The 22,642-nt window shown below is 39.7% G+C and overlaps 1 protein-coding gene across 2 annotated transcripts; it reads left to right on the top strand.

Moving 5' to 3' along the window:
• BMS1 (BMS1 ribosome biogenesis factor) lies at positions 1-22,642 on the top strand. 2 transcript variants are annotated; one of them, XM_059851260.1, is made up of 23 exons: positions 1-235; positions 510-752; positions 1,132-1,322; positions 1,694-1,773; positions 3,183-3,371; positions 3,836-3,978; positions 5,197-5,318; positions 5,902-6,098; positions 6,803-6,939; positions 7,419-8,254; positions 9,052-9,153; positions 10,106-10,263; positions 10,779-10,860; positions 11,845-11,921; positions 12,967-13,152; positions 14,540-14,728; positions 15,328-15,508; positions 16,272-16,330; positions 18,410-18,532; positions 19,584-19,731; positions 20,581-20,756; positions 21,249-21,410; positions 22,108-22,642. In XM_059851260.1, the coding sequence occupies exons 2-23, from the start codon at positions 577-579 to the stop codon at positions 22,342-22,344; spliced, it is 3,951 nt and encodes a 1,316-aa protein (XP_059707243.1). In that variant the 5' UTR covers positions 1-235; positions 510-576; the 3' UTR covers positions 22,345-22,642. The 2 variants fall into 2 exon arrangements, with proteins under 2 accessions (XP_059707243.1, XP_059707245.1); XM_059851262.1 differs by having other exon boundaries at positions 1-242.

Here is a 22,642-nt window from a genome sequence, read left to right as displayed (position 1 = left end):
GGGCGGCTCCGCAACGGAGCGGTCGGTGCGGGCACACGTGGGCCGGGCGGCCGGACCGGGCCGGTGGGACAGCATCCGACCCGGGGGACACAGCACGGGCCCGAAGGGACAGCATTCGAACCGGGGGACAGCATTCGATCCGGGGGATACAGCACGGGGCCGGGGGGACAGCGCCGGGCCGGGCAGGACAGCGTCGGACCGGACAGGACCGGGGCCCACGGCACGCACGGCCCAGGTGAGTGGTGGGTGCTCGTGGGGAGCGGCCCCACGGCGGGACCCCTTGGCGAGCTGAGGGCCCGCGGTGTACCCGGCAGCTCCCCGCTCTCGGCCGCACCGGCGGGGCGCTGCCGGCCTGCCCGGTGCCCCGGGCCGGGAGTGAGTGGCCCGGGGGCTGCCGTGCGCCGGGCAGGGGCCCCGTGAGCGGGGTGTGGTGGTGCTTGCTCTGTGTTCTTCAGCTGGTGCGCTATGTATACGTGCCCTGTGCTAACTGTGCTCTCTTCCTGTGCCAGCTACGCCCGCTGCCACACGGAGGAACTCAGAATCCTGCTGGCTGTAAGCAACTGTTGAACCAGTAAGATGGAGGAAAAAGAGAAAAAGAAGCATCGTGCGAAGCATAGCGGGCCAAAGGCAGAGAAGAAAAGGAAACGTTATCTCAGTGACCTGGGAATAGGCGATGAGGAGGATGCACGGAAGAGAAACCCCAAAGCCTTTACAGTGCAGTCCGCTGTGCGGATGGCCAGGACTTTCCATCGGTGAGAGTGGGAACTGGCTCCAGAGCCTGCAGAGGCGGCTGGAGGGGTGGGAGTTGCCCGGGCTTTCTGTGTTACTTTGTGTAGACGTAAACAGACTGTGATTTTCACTGGTGTGTCTGCTTGGCATTCATCACTCACCCAGTCACGCTGTAATTTGTGTGTGTGTCAGGAGTGGGGTGCTTTGTGCATCTCTGTTGCATTGTACACTGTGTTAATCCAAAGAAAAGCAGTACAGCTCCTTAGGCTCAGTGGGAGTTCCTGGTGTCTCTCCTTGTACTCCATTTTGTGCTCAAGCTTTTGCAAATACTGAAGACTTTCAAATAGTAAATGCCACTATCCATGGCGTTCCTGTATTTATGTATTACAAATTTCTCCTCAGAACTCAGGATCTGAAGACTAAAAAGCATCACATTCCCGTGGTTGACCGGACTCCTTTGGAGCCTCCTCCCGTGGTGGTGGTTGTGGTTGGCCCTCCCAAGGTTGGGAAGAGCACTGTGATAAAGTGTCTCATTAAGAACTTCACCAGGCAAAAGCTGGTTGAAATCCGGGGTCCCGTTACAATTGTTTCAGGTGAGAAAAAAGATAGGAGAAATGGAAATGTTTCTTTTGTGCTCCGTACTTGCCTTGCTTTGAGAGCTGGGATCTGCTCATGTTCTCATCATTTTTGGTCATTTTAAAAATATCATTTGGATGTGTGATCTGGCATATGTACATTAAAAGGAGATTCAGATAATTTTAAATTAAAAAATTACATTTTAGCAGCATTATAAACAGGTAAAAATAGACACTTCTGCAGTGATTAATGTTGGATGATTTACATGCCAGACCGGAATCTGGGTCCCAGATACCTTGGAGGAACTCCAGGAATGTGAACTGAAAAGAAAACTGCGAATTGGTTTGCTCCCTCTGTTGCAGTTTTTGATGCTTAATTCTGTTTTTAGGTAAAAAACGCCGGCTGACCATTATTGAATGTGGATGTGACATTAACACAATGATTGACCTGGCTAAAGTTGCTGATTTGGTAGGTTAACAATGGAATGTGATTTCTGCTATAATTTATATTGAAAATACGACTTTTGATTGGACTGCACCAGTGTCTGGTTTCTCTACACATTTTTTGCTATCAAAGGCAAACTGTCTTCGGTTTGAAAGAGAACAAGACCTGAGCTCTTGGGCACACCTTATGTTCTGGAACAACCCCAGCTCTTTCCTCGTCTTGAGGGTGGGGGAAAGTAAAGTGTGTGTGTGTGTAGTGGTGGTGGGGAGGATGTGAAACAAGTGAAATGCTGCTGAGCTTCGTTGCTAATGCAACTGGTAAACTTCTAGTGGAAGGTGTTATAACAAGCCAAGGTGACACAGTGACTTCTCATTAAGGGATTTGGTTAAACCATATAAAATCTGACAATAGGTTTTAGTAAAGAAGTTTTCAACTAATGTTCAAAGCAGAAATACTTATTAGTTTACTAGTTGGGGTTTTTTATGCACCCTGAGGTCTCCATCTGTTTTCCAGCAGTACAGCTAATTTCAGTGGAGTGTGGTCACTGTTGTAATTTACTTGCAACTTTTGGATCAAGAGATTACACCAACTGACCCTGGAGATCCAGTGCATGATCCCTTTGTTTAGAGTTTTACTTCACATGTGGATTTGGAGTATATTCACAGCTGATTAGGTCTTGGGATCCTTGTCTAAGTATTAACTGTGTAAATATCTAAATACATGTGTACACTGATCTAGATATTATTCTACTCTTATGTTTTCTACTGAGTACAGGACAGGTACCAAACAGTTCCAGAACTTCTGCTGGTGGATGTTTCAGATTCTGTGTGCACATGGTGGTGCTGAGAATCTGTTTGGATTTGTTGTGAGGGGGCTGAGATTACATCAGTGCTTGAAGATCTGTCATCAGTTCCTGTATGCTTTAAGTTCTTTATTGCTAAAACTCTAAACCAACTTTGCTTCCATTTTCATGTGACTGTTGGCTGCTGTTTCCCCGTGTCAGTGCATTTTAGTGATGTGTAACAGCAACTGCAACAAGGGAAAAAAGTTGGTTTCATTTTACCCTACTTGGCCTTAGCAGCATTACTGTATCCAAGACACAGATATAAGAGTTTTATTAATTTTCCAGGATGTTCCTGAAGATCTTGGAAGATAATAATTTTAAATTGACTAGGTGAATGCTTGATCAGATCTTATAATAATACAGAATGTTATTGCATTCCTAGAGTGTCTAGAACATCTTTAGCAGCCAAGTTCCATACTTCAAATAAAAAGCCAAAGTTGGTTTTTGAGGTATATGAAAATAAAGTACAGAACCTTTTGCAAAATTTTGGTTCTTGAGAAGCTGAACAGTTTAAAGGTGTGGTCTTTGAAATAAGTTCATGTGTGCACTGTGGAATTGCTGTAGCGAAATGTGAATATTGTGTTAACAGGTTCTCATGCTCATTGATGCCAGCTTTGGATTTGAGATGGAGACTTTTGAATTCCTGAACATTTGCCAGGTACATGGCTTTCCCAAAATTATGGGAGTTCTAACCCACCTGGACACATTCAAGAACAACAAACAATTAAAGAAGACTAAAAAGAAGTTAAAGCACAGATTCTGGACTGAAGTGTATCCGGTATGACTTTGAACATTAATTTTTTCATGTATTTTGCTTTATGGAAGCTAAATTAAAAGTGGGTCAATACTTAAGTGTTTATTATATTCTCACATCTTTTAAATAGGTGAGTGGACAGTGTTGATACTGTATCAGATTGTTTCATCTTTCTTCTGTTTGCTAAAATACTTGTGTGGTAAGCTGCTAAACTTGCTACTAGGTCTGTTATGCAGGTGCTGTGCAAGGGGGATCTGCTTGTAGGTTTGTATGAGGTCTTGAGGATGTGAGTAGTTTTCCAATGAGATTTCGGGGACAATTTTCATGTTGAAGTAAACTGGTTAGTTTGATCTTTCAGAACCAGTTGTAATGGAATTTTCAATTAAGATTTACAAATTAGAATTGCATTAACTATATATTTTTCTTGTTAGCTTTATGAGTGTTAAATTGAATTTTTTATGTTTTTATGTCTTTTTTAATGTGCTTAGGGTGCCAAGTTGTTTTATTTGTCTGGGATGGTTCATGGAGAATATCAAAAGCAGGAAATTCACAATTTGGGGCGTTTTATCTCGGTTATGAAATTCCGGCCTCTCACTTGGCAAACGTCTCACCCGTATGTTCTTGCAGACAGGTGTGTGTTTTTCTCTCTGTTCTTTATTCCCAGCATAGAGAGCACCTTGTTGTTTGAAAAAGCTGTGCTATTAGCCCTCAGCTCTGTGTGTGAATGGGTGTTTGGTGAGTGGCTTTGGGAAGGGAAGGTACCTCTGCAGTTCAGTTCAGTTTTCACTTGTGTCAGGTCAAGTACATGCCTCTGGTATATTGTAAATACTTTTGAAACACAGGATAATTAAAATAATCCTGCTTGTTGATGAGTATACTGAATTTCTGTGGAAAAGAAACAGCATACTAGTGATTAAACAACAGCTGGTGAATTAGTCCTCTGAGTTCCCTGGAATATCCCTTCTGCTCTGTCTCCCAGTATAGCATTTGATTCACAGTCTCCTTGGAACATGAAAGTAATCTTGATGGCAGCTGTGCCTGCTTGAGAAGTTACCTCACCTTTCATATTTTATTGCCAGAATGCTTACAGTTATGACTAAATTCCCACAATAATCCAAGGTGCCTTGAATGAGCCTCTTCTTTAGCTCTAATTCTTCAGGAAAAAATGTCAGAGAAATAGATAAGTGTTGTGCAAAGTCTTGCAAAATACATAAAGAAAAGAGAAGGAAAATGCAAACCCCACATTCTGTAGTATTTCAATAACAATGTTTTAGGTTGCTGTAAGTGCTGCAGTTTGATGATTGTTGGGTCAGCTTTAAGCTGATCTGCAGCTGAGTTGTGTTCCCCGTTCTCTTCCTTGGCTCTGTGTGCTGCCTCTCCTGTGCACTGTAGAGAGGAGTTTCCCTCTCCTCTGCCAGCAAACAGCCACTCTTTTCTGTGGTAGCTTTTGTGTTGCTCACCAGCATTCTTAGGGAAAAGAAGGTGTTGTGTGGCTGCAGAGAATGTGACATTCAGCTGTTTGCCCTCCAACGGTGAAATTGATTGGAGGGTTTTGTATACAAAGCCGATAAAGAGTAGTTACAATGTGCTAAGAAAGTAGCATCTGCTCAGTGAAGTGTCAGTAAGCCTTCTGGAAATTTGTTGAGCATAATTATACAGATTTTAGAAAAGAATTCTAAAATGTTTTTAGAAGATAATTTTTTCTTTCTTATGATAATTCAGTTTTGATTATTAGAGTCTGCAGATCATGCAGTGGCAGCAGTGATGTTCTTTTTTCTTAAATCACCTTCTCTCAAAAGTTACCATTGAGACTCTGGATATTTTAACTGTTATTTTAAATGCTGAGTAGAATGGAAGAGCTGACAAATCCAGAGGATGTTCGAATCAATCCCAAATGTGACAGGAAGATATCACTGTATGGATACCTGAGAGGAGCACACCTAAAAAACAAAAGTCAAATTCATATGCCAGGTAATTTCTCAGTCTTAAAACTCTTTCTGTACTGATATGTGAAAAACAGCATAGCTGAAATTATTTGTATCTTTAAAGTATGTTATACAACAGATTTTCCACCTTTCTGTTATGTTTTTGAAATTTTTTTCATAATGTACATTTTTGTGAAAATAAATCATGTAAATAGTTTTGTTTTAAATTGTCCAGTTTTGTTGCACTGATAAACACATTATTCACAGTATTTAAAATTTTTTATAAGTGTATCACTTTAGAAAGTGCCTAAAATGTAAAACATATCAGCCCTAATAATGAAAAGTTAATTTGAACTAGTAAATTAAGTAATATATTTATTATGGTCAGAATTGAATAATATTTTAAGTGAATTATTAAGAAGTTTAAATTAAGAAATACTGTGATAATGAATTTACAGACCTACTCAGAAAAGTGAGTTGCTGTTTTTGTCATTTGAAAACAAACAAAGAAACAAAGTTTTGCAGGATTCTGGTGAATTTATTTATACTTCTGAGTTCAGTGGTAAGGCAGAGGAATTGGGTGTTTGGTACAGAGCTTCCTGTTGATGAATCATTGTCTGTCCCCTCAGGTGTTGGAGACTTCACTGTAAGTGATGTGAGTTTCCTGCCAGACCCCTGTGCTCTCCCTGAGCAGCAGAAGAAACGTTCCTTAAATGAGAAAGAGAAGCTCGTCTATGCCCCTCTTTCAGGAGTTGGGGGTATTGTGTATGACAAAGATGCTGTTTACATTGACCTTGGTGGAAGCCATGCTCATGAAAAAGAAGAGGTAAAAGAATGCTGGTGGTGGTTTAAATTCTCTTGGAAAATACAGTTTTTATCCTTAAAGCCAAAATAAGTGTTTAAAAATAAGCTTCTCTAAAATAATCAATCGTTATCCATCCATAGTGGATAATTAGTTCTTTTCTCCTTCAGGGATTTCAGAGAAGGGATATTTCTATTATCTGCTATTGTACAAAACATTGGAAGATCACTTAAATACCTAAAGTTTGTGTAATAACTTTCCAAATATTGACCGAAGATTTATGAAATCTCCTGGTGCTGGATTATTACTGTTGTTATTTGCAGGGCATGGTGATTGTTGGGAGAAGACTTAAAGGATTTGACTGGTCAAAGGGAGAAAAAAAAAAAAAATTTACCTACAAACAAATTGAATTCTGTTTTTTCCCCCTGTATTGTGCTAAATGTTACATACCTTTGGGTCTGTGACAGTGTGTTTGCTGGTATTTACTGTAGTGGTTGCATATTGTGAAGGAGTCCCTCTTCAATTTTTCTTGGGTTGATATTACAGATATTCTTGAAATGTGAAGAGGGGAAGGGAGACCTTGCGATTCTATTCTGAGAAAATGTTTCTTTAAAATGCTCTGCAATTTTTTCTTGCATATCCTTATTTCTGCTGGTTTAGACTTATAGGTGTCATTAGACATTTGTTTATTCAACTTAATTAAAAAGTTAAAAGTCTTGTCTTTTCAGGAGGAAGTGAGGCCAAATCAGGAACTTGTTCAGAGCCTCATCTCCACACACTCAGCCATTGATGTTAAGATGGCATCAAGCAAGGTCTCTCTCTTCATGGACTCTACACCCCTGGGTTCAGAAGATGTAGGACAAGAGTAAGTTTTGAATGCTGAGCAGTGTTTCAACATGAATGAATCTCTAATTTCAGGCTCTAATTTAGGAAAAATTCTGAATAGGGCACAGCCTGTAAAATGTCTCTTTCTTCCTCTTCTGAGATTACTCATATGCCATACTGTATTTTGGGATAAAAGTAATTGGTACTAGAAAGTTTTGCAAGCAGTATAGTCCTGCCTTCCAGGAATTTCTTGCTGATACAAGTAACATTTCTGTTTTAATTCATTCCATGGAAAAGTGAGGAAATTTCTTGGAATTATTTTTGGCTATAATGTTCAATAGTCTTGAATAAAGAGACATTAAAAGGTGCCAGTGCCATTCTAATGGTCTACGTAACTTCACTTTCTTTGAAAGAAAATTTGTAGAACTGTTACAAAATATTATCATGAAGCTTAATTCTTTCATTAAAATTTTCTTGTATTTTACCATCTTACCCCAAATGTGGTCTTTGGGAGAACAGGTTTGTGATGCCAAAAGAAGAGAGGCAGGTGGATTTGAAGACTGGAAGAGTTCGTCGGAAGGCCGTATTTGAAGATGATGAGAAGGAAAATGATGATGTAGCAAGTGATGAGGAAGATGACCAAGAAGAAGAAGATGAAGAAGAAGCAGTGTCTGAAGATGGAGGTGATGGTGATGATGAAAATGATGCTGACGAAGAAAGTGAGAGAGTGCTCTTGCGGGAAGGGATGGCTGTTAGGAGAACCAAGCGTCTGAAAACAGAGGTGGCTCAGGAAGAAGCTGTGAATGAGCTACCAGCATTTGCTGACAGTGATGATGATCTGGAGATGAGCTCTGAAGAAGAAGGAGAAACTGCCCCTGAAGACAGTGAGATGGAGGAAGATGAAGAGGAGGAAGAGGAGGAGGGGGATGTACAAAGGACTAGTGAAGATGAAAGCTCAGGTAGTGAATTCGAGGCTGCTAATGAGAGAGCTGAATCTAAGCAGTGTGATATGCATAGTGAACGTACAGAAACGAAATCGCAAATCTCAGAGCACAGTCCCAAAAGAAAAGCAGTGCTCACTACAGATTCAGGAAACTGCACTGCAGAAGAGGCATCAGAATCTGAGGATGAGAACTCTTCCCTTGAAGAGGGTGACGATGAAGTAGGATCACAGGAGGAATTAGAAGCTGAAGAGTCAAATAGGAATGGATTTCAGCGCAGTAAAGCAAAGAAAGCTGATAGTGTTAGACACACCAAAGTTAAAACTGTAGATACTGAGGATGATGATGTGGAGAACCTGCTGAGAGAGGAAGAGGAGTATGAAGAAGAAATAGATCTTTCTGCTGACACAACAGGTAGACCGTAACTGTTTAATTTTTACTGTCCACTTTAATTGTAGTAATTGTTAAAGGATATAATTAGTAAGTACTCCATAATGTTGCCTGTCATATAGATATAAATATGTATTTTTATATAATTCTTAAGTAGCAAAACTTCAAGTTAGGAAAGCTTTAAATGCTTGGAAAAACAGGTCTTTCATTTACATTGTAGTATGCAGTGTCAGATTTCCTTCCTCTAGAATGGAGGTGATTCATTTTATAAACAAAATTTCATTGATTTTGCATACACTTATCTTTAATCTTTATAGCTATGTATGTAAAACAAATTATGATGCTCTATTACATCTAGAAAGACTAAAACATGTTTGGGGGAATGTTACTAAAATGCACTAACTACTCACTGAGCACTGGAACAGGAATCTCCATCTTTGGAGATGTTCAAAGGCTGTCCTGACATGGTGCTGAGCAGCCTGCCTTAGGTGTGGCTGCTTGAGCAGTAGGGCTGGACACAGAGACCTCCAGAAGTCCCTCCCAACCTCAGCCATTCTGCGAGTCTGTGAAGAAGACATGTATCATCATGAACCTGATCAAATCTATTACTGTTGTTAAAAAATTTTTTAAATTCTATCTTAAAAATAAAATCAGTGGTATAATTTGTTATCCACAGTTTATGTTTCTGTGTATATATAGATTATGAGAAAAAGAAACTGTGGGTTGTGTCTACACTTCTTAAGCCTCTTGTTATGTCCTTATTTAAATTATTTTTGTAGTTGCTGATTCTTCTTCCTTTTTGCAATTTTTTCCCTTTTCAGGTGCACTTAAATGGAAAGAGGACCTCACACAGAAGGCAGCTGAGGCCTTTCTAAGACAGCAGCGATCAACCCCCAATCTTCGTAAACTTGTATATGGAACGGGTACAGATCTGTTTGGAAACTTGTCTCAAAATATGCTGGCTTTTAGCTGTTACCAAGTTTTCAAGTCTGAATATTTGAGCATGGTCTTTTGGTGGGAGTCTTGAGGAGAGTTAATTGACTTTTTAATTGCTGATGCTCATTTTCACTAATAATTGTAATGAGAAGACAGTTTTTACTTTTCCCGTAAAAAGCATTTTGAGTTCATTTTCCAGACTACTCAGTTGTTACTCATGTTTTCTTATACAGTTATTTCTTCCAAACATTTAAGGTTTGGTTATTTGTGTAATGATCTGATAGATATTATGCAAACCCATTGTGGTAACTGTGTTTCCTAAAGGGATGTTGTCTGTTGGCTGGTTTCAGGAATTTCTGTCTCACAGTGACTGTGGAAGAGTCTCTTATACATGACTTAGTATCAGGTGTTTGTCAAGGGAAAAATAGCTGGCTTAAAAGGAAGAGAAAATTGCTGTTTATGTAACTTGTCCTGTTTTAATTCACAACTTCTGCAGTTATTGTCTGAGAGTGCCAATCTCATTGTGCAGAACCTTTGTAGAACATGATGAGAATTTGGCCTTTGTAAACCTTCCACAGTGCAGGTGTGGGAAGACTTTCTGACAGATTGTCCTGTCTGGTAGTCTTGATTTACATGCAAGCTTAATTCCTGTTCTTGTTCCTTCCTGTTCACAGATCATTTTGCTATTGTTCTGATTTGTGATATTGAACAAGCATTGTTTACTTATTGGGCAATGTTTTTTTAATATAATTCCAGTTATGAAAACAACTGGTTCAGCGTACCTTTTTCTTCAGGCTTTTACATTTGAAACTGTTCCAGTTTGCTTCTTTTATTTCCTCAAACTGCTGCAGCTGTTGGGAAACATAAGGAGAGAGGTGGTTAGTGAATTTCATGCATGTACTGTGGGGGAAATGATCATAGCCTCTGTGTTTGGTTTAGCTGTGGAGGATGAGGACCAGGAGAGTGAGGATGCAGATGATGAACTTGGAGGTTTGTTTCGTGTCAGCCGTCCAGACGAAGCATCCAAACAGAAGGCTAATGCTCTTGACTGCTCCAAATTTCTGGTAGAAAAGCCACAAGATTGGGATTTAGAAGAGGTAATGCCATTGGATAATTGCTTCTGCATATCTTGCCTGGTTCTGTCCTGGCTGTGTCTCATAAAGCATGACTGAGTTGTCATTGAAACAGACCTGTGGGATTTATGGCCACAGTGTCTTAGATTCTGCCACTTGCTGTCAGTATAAGTAACAGATTTCAAGGTTTGTTCTTAGAAGAGTGGCAAGTTACAGTAAATCAATTTAATGCTTATCTCACTTGAGTATTTGGTGGATAATAGTTTGTTCTTTATTTACCAAAAAATAAAAAGCAAGGGAGACCCAAGCGAAAATACAATCTAGGGTAGAGATTTTGGTAGTGCAAAGACCTTTGGGCCAGAATTAAACTGGGTTCACAATCCTGCCTTTGGGGAGGCATTGTGTAGTTTTGGTAATGGTGTCTTCTTGTGGAGCTGCATGTGAGAATTGTCTCTGATGGGGGAGTGGGGAATGTCTTGGGGAACATTTCTGTTGATGATGAGCTGCAGGTGTGCAAGGCAATGACACTTACTTTGCAGGTTATGAGCAGTATTCGAGACTGCTTTGTTACTGGAAAGTGGGAGGATGATAAAGACGCAGCAAAGCTGTTGGAAGAAGATGGTATGTGTAACACTAAAAATGATTCTTTTATATAGGATTTTTAAGAAAAGTAGGACTTTTTAATTATGTATCTAGAATATTGTACCTTAGTGTTATATTTGCAGGTTTTTCTTTCAAGCTGTTATATAAATTATTATATAGATACTAACATAATAACACATTGCTGTCAGTCTCTGTAGAAACAGTAGGCACATACCACATTCTGGAAATTTACTTAATGAAAAATAGAGTATGTAACTTGAAATACTAAATGGAGTCCTTAGTCTGAACACTTGGACATGCCAGCTTTGAATTATGTATCTTGAGTTCATCTGTTCATCATATATATTTTTATTCTTTTGGATAGTCATGGTAGAAATAAACAGAAACTATTCTTTATTGGGAAGACGAACTTGACTTTCTTATCTGTCTGAAAAGTGAGATCTATCTTCAGATGTTTTGGAAGTGCTGTTTTTGTTCAGTTTTTTTTTTAATTAGGAAATACTTAAAAAACTAATAATGTGACTGTATCTCTCGTGCATCATGATTGTGCTTTAACAGGCTTCTATAAGCATATGTTTTTAACCTAAAGACTCAGCTATATTTAATTTTTTTTAAATTAAACATAGAAGTACATTTTTTTTTTTAAATTAAACATAGTAGTTAAACAATTGCTGTGCTGGTGTCTTGTGTCATTAGAGTGCACAGTAATGTATTGGGAATCCTTTGGAGTGATCTACACTTCCATTACATTTTTTAAATCATAAGGGTGTTGAAAGGGTAAAGGAGAAGCCATGTTGAGTTTAGCTGGGAATTTTCAGCTGGAGCTGTAGAGAGGGCAGAACAAACATATAAAAATTTGATGGGATTCAAAAATATTTGGACTGAAACTAATCTCAGCAGCACTGGGAATTGCACAGTACTGAACACATGAGAGATGGTGTGGAGCAATACTGCAGAATGGTTAACTAATGCTCACATGTCTTGGGGTGCTCACTGTTGCAGAAGAGCTGTATGGAGATTTTGAAGATCTGGAAACTGGGGTTGTGCACAAAGGAAAGGCTGCTGCTGGAGGAGAGCAGGTCTGATCTGCATTTTTATGTTCTTTAGCAACATAAGTGTGTGTTTCTTATCAAGTGATAGGCATCCTATGTAATAAATTCCATGTTCATAGAATCAATAGGAAGGAAATCAGTGGGAGCATGAAAGAAAATTTATGTTTATTCCTGATTTTATCTAGAGTGGCATGTTTTTAGCCTGAGCCTGAGTTTTTGTTTATAGTTAATTATGCAGAAGTCACCTCACTTATTTAACAGTAGGTGTCAGGCTTAATCAAGAGCTGCAGGATCTGGAGGCAGGACAGAAGTATTATAAAACCAAATGTAATCATAACTGTTTGTACTATGTCATCTCATCTGATGCAGAAGATTATAGCACTCTGTTTAAACACAACAAGTAGTGGAAGCCTGACACACTTTCTTAGTTCATTCCTCTTATCTGCATAAAGGTTGGTAGAAGCAATTTTATGCTGTGGCTTGGATATCTTCCAATAACAGAAGTGTAGTTGTCTGTGACAGTACAAACTGAAAAATCAATTTCTTTTTGGACTGAGCAACTTGATGGCTTTGCATTCGTTATAAAATTGAGGGTAATGGCATAATTTTGGCAATTTTCAAATGGTCTGTGCACAAACTTCCTTCTCCCTGGTCTCTAGAGTGCTTCCAGCCTTCCAGCAGTTGATAGCTCAATGCTATCAACAATTCCTTTTTTTTCCTCCTTTATTATATATGCTTATATTAGTTCTAGAAAAACAGGTAGATCAGTTCTAGGGTCTGTTCCCTTACGTTAAAATGATCTTAAGTCAAAAAAGTTTTGTCAGTGAAAAGGAATATGATTAGATCATGAGATCTTTTGGTCCTTGCTGAAGTTGTCTCCTTGTATGAATAGCTTACTAATTTCCGTCTGAAATGGAAATGTTTTTCAAGTGTCTAATAATTGACACTATAAGAAAGTATTGTTTAATCATATCTGTAAAAGTATTGTTGAATAATACCTATCAAAGTGTTGATCAGAATGGGTTGTTTTCAGTGAACCATTTTACATGTTTGACAACTTATTGTTGATTAGTCTGGAAGTGAAGAAGAGGAGGAGGAAGATGAAAAAATGTCCAAACCAGAACCTGAGGAGGAGGAAAAGAAAAAAGAGCGCATGGACAAGAAAAGAAAACTGAAAGAAATGTTTGATGCAGAATATGATGAAGGGGATGCCACATACTTTGATGATCTTAAAGAAGAAATGCATAAACAAGCACAGGTACAATCTGCTAATTTGACAGTTTATCTGGCTATATGTCTTCCAAAATGCTCCACAGTTTATCTCCCAAAGATTTTTTCCTGGAGACTCAGGTAATGCTCAGGAGGTATTTCAGAAAGAAATACATGCTTGTGATTTTTTTTATGCTTGAACTTTTTGATTCTGTTATCTGGAAAGGAAAGCAAGCAAATAAGCCAAACAAATGAAAGCTTAATTTAAAATGAGTGCAGTATTTAACCATACTTTAAATCACTAAATAAGCCAGGATGTATCATCTAAACTTCAACTACTTAAAAAGGTTTTAAACAAAAGACATCCTTTTATGTGTAGGAAGGTGAAAATCCTCCTCATATCAATTTCTGCCATAAATTTTCCTGGTATTATCTTTAGTGTGATTTTTTGCAGTGTTACTAATGGAGAAGTAAATTCTCTGTGACAGTCTTTTTCATCCAACTGTAAAGTTATTTTGAGGAAAAAATAATGAATGACTATTGCTCTGTACATGTGGTAGAAGTCTTCAGCATAACTGTATCCAGAATGTGAGGTGTTGGTTTTGTTCCAGGCCTCAGGCCTTTGTTTTTTTAACATGACAACTTTTAAGCTTGAAAGTAGCTTCCTTCTTTGACTGACTTGGGAGGACACTGCCTTACATTAATAACTTTAATAATGTTAATAACTTCACTGTCTTGTCTTTTGACAAAATTTTGCTAGACTTGTTAAATTAATCATTACCTGCTGGTATTAGCCTCTGTCACAAAGGATAATAGGAGCTCTTTTATGCTGATGCACTGAGAGCACTTCAAGGGTAAAGAAGGATATTCCAGTAAAAGAATCAGTGTCTTAATGGTAGCTAAACATCAGGAGCTAGAGCAGGAGGGTGAGGCTCCTGTTATGCACAAGGATATCCTCTTAAATATTTGCACAGTATCTACTTTCTTGTCCTGTGGTACACAAGAGCTTTTGATGATGTACAGTGTGAGGATGCACAAAAATATTTTTAAGTTGTTGAGCTGCAGCATCCTCATGAAGTGACACCTTAAAGATCAGGACATTAACTTTAAAAAGTACTTGGGCTCCTAAATTAAAAAATGTACTTTGGACAGTTGTATCTTTAAAATCCAAAGTCACCATAGTGAAAGGTGTATCAGAAACCACTCAGCCATTTGCTTCTCCTGGGTACTGTCTTTCAAGTAGACTAACAGGCCCACTTGGGATCTCAGATTGGAAGGGCTTTGTGGTGCTAGAGATCGTCCTCTGAACAGGAAGTTCTATTAGATCTTTCCCAAAAAGATTTATATAAATGTTAGCATGTTTTAGGTAGAACCAGCCCTTCATGAACAAGTTGCTAATACTTGAATTTTGTGAAACACGTCTCTTTGTCACATAGCTAAACCGAGCAGAATTTGAAGATCAGGATGATGAGACCAGAGTGCAGTATGAGGGATTCAGGCCTGGCATGTATGTTCGAATAGAGATTGAGAATGTGCCCTGTGAATTTGTCCTGAACTTTGATCCTCATTATCCCATCATCCTGGGTGGTCTGGGCAACAGCGAGGGAAATGTCGGCTATGTACAGGTACGTAGCCAAAGGGCTGAGTGCATATTATCTCTCTGCAGGTGTGCTTCAGGTTGTCTGAAGTTACTGCTTTCTGTGTACTTAAAATAGAGTAAACACAGACAGAAACTTCCATTCTTGTCTCCTGAATAGGGGATTTGCTTTTGACACAAAGTGTAATTCTACAGTAGCAGATTCTGGATCTTTACAGGCTTAATTGGATAACTGGAAAAGGTTACTGTTGTTTAATGTTCAGCTGCAGAGGTGTCTCAGGACTAAGGTCTGATACTGTGATTGCTAAATTGCAAACATTAATTGTTCTCTGACCTTCATGATCTATATACAAGTGACTACAGAAAAGCTACTAGCACATATATAAATGTATTTTAATATAATACTTGTTTGTATGCTTACACACATGGCTTCAGAGTGAGTGAAATACTGATTGATCTTCCCAGTCAACCTAATGTTATTGAAGATACGCAAAGATAAAACTTAGTGTATAAAGAATTCTAGAGTAGATAGAAGTTGCTTTCAATCATTCCTGAAAAACTAAGGCTTGAATTTCAGAATCATGTTGCCATCCTGTAGTAGCATGGTTCACCTTCTCTTCCAACCAGCTGCGCCTGAAGAAGCACCGGTGGTACAAGAAGATCCTGAAGACGCGCGACCCCCTGATCCTGTCGCTGGGCTGGAGGCGCTTCCAGACCATCCCCATGTTCTACATCGAGGACCACAACGGGCGGCACCGGCTGCTCAAGTACACCCCACAGCACATGCACTGTGGGGCAGCCTTCTGGGGTGAGCCTGCTGCAGCTGTGTCCTGCCTCACTTCATCAGCGTGCAGCTCTAGCTGTGCATGCACATGCACTGTGGGGCGGCCTTCTGGGGTGAGCCTGCTGCAGCTGTGTCCTGCCTCACTTCATCAGCGTGCAGCTCTAGCTGTGCATGCACATGCACTGTGGGGCGGCCTTCTGGGGTTAGCCTGCTGCAGCTGTGTCCTGCCTCACCTCGGCAGCGTGCAGCTCTAGCTGTGCATGCACATGCACTGCGGGGCACCTTCTGGGGTGAGCCTGCTACAGCTGTGTCCGCCTCACTACAGCAGTGTGCAGCTCTCAGGCTTTGCAGGATGTACCAGGAAAAGCAGCTTTTGCAATGAGAAGTACAGCTTTTGAAATTTCCCCATGGAACAAAAAATAACACCAAGTAGTATGGGAAAATAGGCAGTTCTCTGATATTTGTGGATTAATTAAATGATTTGTGAATTGCTTGGCTTTTAATCAAATTCTGAGCATTCTGTGAAGTTGTAGCATATTGAAGAGGAACCTGATTTATGTGCACATAGACTTTGCACACATTATGGGCCCAGCCCTTGCATGAGTAACTTCTTGTTAACCATTCCTTTATGGGGCTTTAAATGTGAGCAATAGTTTGAGTGCTTTAAACTTTGGTTTTTTTCATTGAGTATGTTTGCCATGTATTTTTAAGCTTTTGGAATTTAAATAGGGGCTGGATATTGTGTAGTAAAACTTCTCAGAAATTTTTAAATTTAATTTTCTTTTAGGGCCCATCACTCCTCAGGGGACAGGATTTTTGGCAGTGCAGTCTGTCAGTGGCTCAACGGTAGGTTTGGTACCACAGAATGTTCATTAATGCTTTCTATGGATATAGAAAGCATTCTGGGAAGAAGGTTTATATTATGATAAAACAGTGTAGTTGTAGAAACTATGGAAGTAGCTGGACTCAAGCTTTTGAAAGGTGTATTATGTTGAGGTGGGAAAATGTATGAAAAGGATTTTTTTTTGTTGTTTGGTTTTTTTTAAACAAATTTCAGGAAGAAATTGTTTACTGTGAGGGTGATGAGCCTCTGGCACAGGTTGCCTAGAGAAGCTGTGGATTCAAGGCAAGGTTGCATGGGGCCATGAGCAGCTTGGTCTATTGGAAGGTGCCCATGGCAGAGGTGTTGAATGAGATGATCTTTGAGGTCCCTTCAAAACCAAGCACTTCCATACTTCCAATTTAAATAGTATTAAAGCAGTATTTATCAGATATGATCTTTATTAGATATATATCAATCAAAGGTAGGTTCATGTTTGCAGACAATTGGTAACAAAAGCTTTGCATGGCACTATAATGAGCTTGTCAGTAATCAATGGTGATTATTATCTCCTTCCAAAATATGCCTTCAAGTACTATTGCACAGTTGTCTTTTTATGTGTTGTAAAAGTCTATTTTCATCATGTGTCCCTCACATAAAACAGTGTCTTAGAGCAGTGCACAAAGCACTTCTCCTTTGAGACTTTCTGTGTGAGAAAGATTCTCTTTCATAAAGAAGCACAGTTAGGTAGATCACAAGGACTTTTAGATTGTTTCCAAGGTAATTAGAATGGCAGTTCTGGAAATCTCATTAGTGAATGGTAGGAATGTTATGTCAGCAGCACCTCAACTAGTCCGTACTAGTCAATCTGCATTTTTCATGCTGCATTACTTCTGTAAAGGTTAGAAATTTTGAATCCTAAAAGTGAAATGTGGAGTGCAGGTGCCCCACAACATCCTTCTCTCTGAGTTGGAAAGATATTCATTCAGTGGGTGGACTGTTTAGTGGAGGAGGAGTTGGTTGATTGGCCACATCTGGAGGGTGGTGGTTAACAGCACAGTGTCCTGATGTGCAGTGGTGACAAGTGGTGTCCCTCAGCAGTCTGTACTGGGACCAGCACTGTTTGATCAGCACTGACCATCAGTGACACAGGCAGTTTGCAGGCACCACCAGGCTGAATGGTGTGGTTGACATGCCTGAGGAATGGAATGCAGTCCAGGGGAACCTTGAGAAGTGGTCCAGGAGGAAGCCCTTAAGGTTCAGTGAGGCCAAGTGCAAGGTCCCGCACCAGACCTGGGGCAACCCCCAGTGACAGTGCAGATTGTGCAGTGAAGGGATTGAGAGCAGCCCCTGCTGGGAAGGACTTAGGGATTCTGGTGGACAAGAGGCTGGACATGCTGTGGTCATGTGAACTTGCAGCCCAGACAGCAAATTGCATCCTGGGCTGCAGCAAGAACAGTGCCAGCAGCAGAGCAAGGGAGGGGTTCTGCCCCTCTGCTCTGCTCTGGTGTACTCCCAGCTGGAGTACCACAGCCAGCCTTGGGGCCCTCAGCACAGCAAAGACAAGGACCTCTTGGAGCAGGTCCAGAGAACAGTCACAAAGATAATTGGAGGGATGGAGCACCTCTCCTAGGAGGAAAGGCTGTGAGAGAGTTCGGGTTCATCATGGAGAAGAGAAAGCTTTGGGGAGACCTCATTGCAGCCTTTCAAGACGTAAGGGGGGCTTAAAAATGTGGGGATAAACTTAGCAGGACCTGCTGTGATAGGATAAGGGGGAATAATTTTAAATTAAAAGAGTTGATTTAGACTAGATATGCAGAGGAAGGTTTTTACAACAATGGTGGTAAAACACAAACAGGTTGATGAGAGAGGTTGTGGATGCCCTGTCCCTGGAAATATTCAGAGTCAGACTGGCTGGGGCTCTGAGCAATCTGATCTATTGGAAGATGTCTCTGCTCACTTCAGGGGGGTGGGACTAAATGACCTTTAGAAGTCATCTAGATGACCTTTCAATCAAACTGTTTTATGATTCCGTGATTCTAAATGGTGTCTTCACTGTTTGGGAAATAGACATTCAGCAGTGTCTTTCATGTCTGATGTTTCAGCCTGACTTCCGGATTGCTGCCACAGGAGTTGTGCTTGATTTAGATAAATCCATAACTATTGTAAAGAAATTAAAGCTAACCGGTTTTCCATTCAAAATTTTTAAGAACACTTGTTTTATTAAGGTAAGTTCATAGGTATGTATACTGTAAAACCAGAGGTACTGATGTTAGGAAGGAATACAGCCTGGGATTGTCTTTCCTGAGGCATAAGTTCTCAGTTATTGTTGAATGCTGTTCTGGATCTCAGGAAGTGCCTGTGCTTTTTGGAGCTCCATTCTATGTGACCTCTAAAGGTACTCATTACTACAAGGAATATGAATAATTGTTAACCAGGCAAAAATTCTGGAACAGTCTCTTGATTCACATTCAGTGTGATTTTTTTTTTTTTTTCCCTTCCCACCCCCTACTTCCTTCTTAAAACCCACTGATTAGCAGTGGCAGACACCTTTGGAGGATGTAAACCTGTGCCTGGTCTTATCCCACTGATCAGTCTGATCGCACTAAATTTCAGCTCTGGAGTCAAAGGAGACTTCTAGCAGTGCTTAAGACTTCTCAGTTACAGTTACAAAAATGTCTGGGATAGAAAGTCCTGCAGAAGTGAATGTTCACTGACCTTCCCACTGTGCTTAGCTGGGCTTTCAGGCTCAGGGAGAGCTTAGGTGGTTCTGCATTTGAGGCAGCAAGCAGCTAAGCAGTGATACCAGCAATGAAGCACTCAAGTGTTTGCACTAGGCATAGGCAGATTTTTTTCTTGCTTTTCTTGTGATATATGAAAGAAGCACAAACCTTCAAGAACTGTATTGTATTAGAATCACAGAACTAGCAACTTAATGCAGCTTGTTTGCTTTTAAGGGATCCTGTGTTCCAGCAAATTACTTTAAAGGACAACTGTAAAAGCTTCTGCAGATAGATCTGTTTTGAAATTTTAAATACATATATTTAATGCTTAGCAACCTTGCCTGTGATGTATGACTAAGTAGATTGCTTTCAGTAGCTCACCTAAAGTCAGCTCAGTGGGTTTTTGGTATGATCAGCACTCTTAGTCTAAAGACAATGCTATGCTCCTCCTGTTTCTTTATAAGATATGCTTGTGGGAATTCTGTTTTTGTGGCCTACATAGGTCACAGAGAGAGACTTGGCATCTTGAATGACAGTGTGTAATTGACATTTTCAGGGAATGTTTAACTCTCAGTTGGAAGTGGCTAAGTTTGAAGGTGCAGCGATCCGTAGTGTGAGTGGCATCCGAGGCCAGATCAAAAAGGCCCTTCGAGCTCCTGTGGGTGCTTTCAGAGCAACATTTGAAGATAAGTTGCTGATGAGTGGTAAGTTGCACATTGCATGTAAGTTATCACACAACTTTCATCCTTCTTCACAGATTGTAAAGCCGTGTCTCAGAATTCTGGGATCTGATAATTGAGATGTGAATTCATAGAGTAAGAAATACCTTGTGAGATGCAGAGTGAAATTCAAAAGAAGTGTATTTTATGTTGGATTTCTTTCACTTCTATTCAGAAGTCATATAGTATGCAGATGAAAAGGCTTGAGTTGAAGACATGCATCTTTAAGTGTTTTAATGCTTTACAGAGCATGGTTTTAGTGTTTTACACTTCCTTTCTCCTTGAACACGATGAATTTAGTGGTACAAGTGCTAAAAGGACACTTTTCTGAGAACTTTTTTCTGTAACCTTTTGGGGAAATTGTGCAGAGGATCTCCTGTGTTTGCTGAGTGTGATTGTGATACTAAGAATATGACTTTTTACTTAATTGGGTTTATATGACCTGTTTTCCTAAACACACCAAAATCACAGATAGTGCAAAATAAAAGCAATTAGTTATTTTATAAAAATAGGCAAAGGAAAAGAAAACTGGTTTTGTCAGTAATTATACAGGCACATTACATATATGAATTCTGTTGCTTGTTCTTGAATATCAGCGATGAACAGGATGATACTCAGCTGCCTACTCTTTAGGAATGTGTGCTGTTCCTGCCTTTACGGAGTTTTGCTTTGCTTTTACCACAAGTTGAAGACATTTGGTCTATATACCAAACACAATGCTAGCATGTGGTGTAGTATCTGTTCTGTTCAGGCAGTCTTTGCTTAGTGTGTGGATGTGATGAACTCTTTACATTTCATATTTTTAGAGCCAAGTAATGTTCCCTTTTCTTTCAGATATTGTTTTTGTGAGGACTTGGTATCCTGTTTCTATCCCAATGTTTTACAACCCCGTAACATCCCTGCTGAAACCAGCAGGTGAGAAAGATAGTTGGAGTGGAATGAAGACAACAGGCCAGCTGAGGTATGAGCGAGGCATCAAGCTGAAACAAAACAAGGATTCTCTCTATAAGGTACATTTCTGTTTTGTTTTATTTTTTAAAACCAGTCACATTTGCAGTGTGTCTCAGACCTGTGCAAACTGAGAGCAGTATGAATACATGTTCATACACATGCATGTGTGACTTTAAATTTTTATCTACAAGGCACAGTCCTGGCATAAGATGGAAATAAAACAGTTGAGAGTAGATTGTTATGGGTCAGTTAAAGTTTATAAAGTAATCTGCAGGGTAGAAGTCTTCTCCAGAAGCTTGCTGAGACTTCTGCTGTAGTAATTGGGGTGAACATATCATTTACAGTTCAGTCCAAGGATGTCAGAGGATGTTGGTTTTTTACTTTTGGTTTGTGTTTTTTATGCTTTGTTTGGTTTGGGGTTTTTTTGAGGGGTGTGTATTTCTATTTTGGTTTGTGGTGTTTTGTGGGGTATTTTCCCCACTAAAAGATGAAAAATTAAATTAAAGCTTTTTAAGATCATGAGTGTTATATGTATGTATATTCATTCTCAGCCTATAGTGAGGGAGAAGAGGCACTTCAATAAGCTCCACATTCCTAAAGCACTGCAGAAGGCACTGCCTTTTAAGAACAAGCCTAAGAATCTTGAGAAGAAAGGCAAGACTCCAAAAGACCAGTGGAGACCAGCTGTTATCAGGGAGCCTCATGAAAAGAAGGTAATTATCATTTACTCTGAAACAAGGACTCCTGAAGGTTAAATGTGTTTAAAGCTTTTCTGACTATTGTTTTGGTATTTGAATCTACTGCTAATGCTAAAGATATATATGTTCCTGGTGAAAAATGATCACTTGCAATTTCTTTTGTTCCTGTTTGGCACACAGTACGTATATGGAGCTGTCACTGAGGGGATGGTGTCTATTTTTTAGACTAGTAGGTCACCTGAAGCCTAAATATGACTTTTGTCCTTGTCACAGCACTTGCAAGGTGTTTCACTTGGATTTAGTGCTCTCATATTATGGGTGACTTAAATTGGCAGCTGCAGTTTTTTATTTGACTTGTCATTGCCATGCATTATTAACACAGACAGGATTTGAAGCAAATACTCTGCTTCCAAAATTGAGAATTAGAGTGCTTGCAGAGGCAAGAAGATCCAAACTGCAGTTCAAGTGTTCTATAGTAGCAATTAGGCATAGCCTTTTAAAAGCTATCTAACCAAAATCAGAGTTCACAAAAATTAAAGCTTCCTAACAGGATAAATAATTAAACCATTTTAGAAATTGGGTAACAGGTGCAGAGATAATTAGGAACTTGCCTTGAATCTCTGATTCATTATGTGTGTCTGCTGAGGTTACACTGTTTCTTGCTCACCAAAACTGAGCTGCATGTAAATTTATTGTCTATTTTCTGTTCTAGATATCAGCTCTACTCAGTGCTTTGAGTACAGTGAATAATTACAAGATAAAGAAAGCCAAAGTAAAGCATCGGGAACAGCTTAAAGAATATCTCAAAGTTAAGCAGAAGGAGGATGAACAGAAATTCAAGAGGCAGAAGGAGGCTAAGAAAAAAGTCTATCGCATACTGGGACAAAGGGAGAAAAAGAGGCAGAAGTCAAGCTTGAAAGGATCTAGTAAGGGAGAGAAGAGTATGTAAAATTTCATGAGGTTTCAGACCAAATGAGGAAATAGGGTGGCTGTGCAATTTTCTCTTGAAGAAACGGAAAGGCCTTGGACTACGCCAAATGTAGCTTTCAAGAGAAGAAAGAAATGCAAATATGACCTTACTCACACTCTTGAATACATTTGGTATTGTATATAAATAAGATGTAGAAGTATGAATTGTGGTTTTTATACAGGAATATTCTGGAGGACTTTGTATTTCAGTATATTTCTATGCATACTGCATATTTCTGCATTTTCTAGCCAATAAAGAATTTTAATCAATTACATAA

Source organism: Haemorhous mexicanus, chromosome 7 (assembly GCF_027477595.1).
Source record: "Haemorhous mexicanus isolate bHaeMex1 chromosome 7, bHaeMex1.pri, whole genome shotgun sequence".
Taxonomy (NCBI): Eukaryota; Metazoa; Chordata; class Aves; order Passeriformes; family Fringillidae; genus Haemorhous; species Haemorhous mexicanus.
Note: the sequence above shows the minus strand (reverse complement) of the source record. Positions and strands in the feature narration are given on the sequence as shown.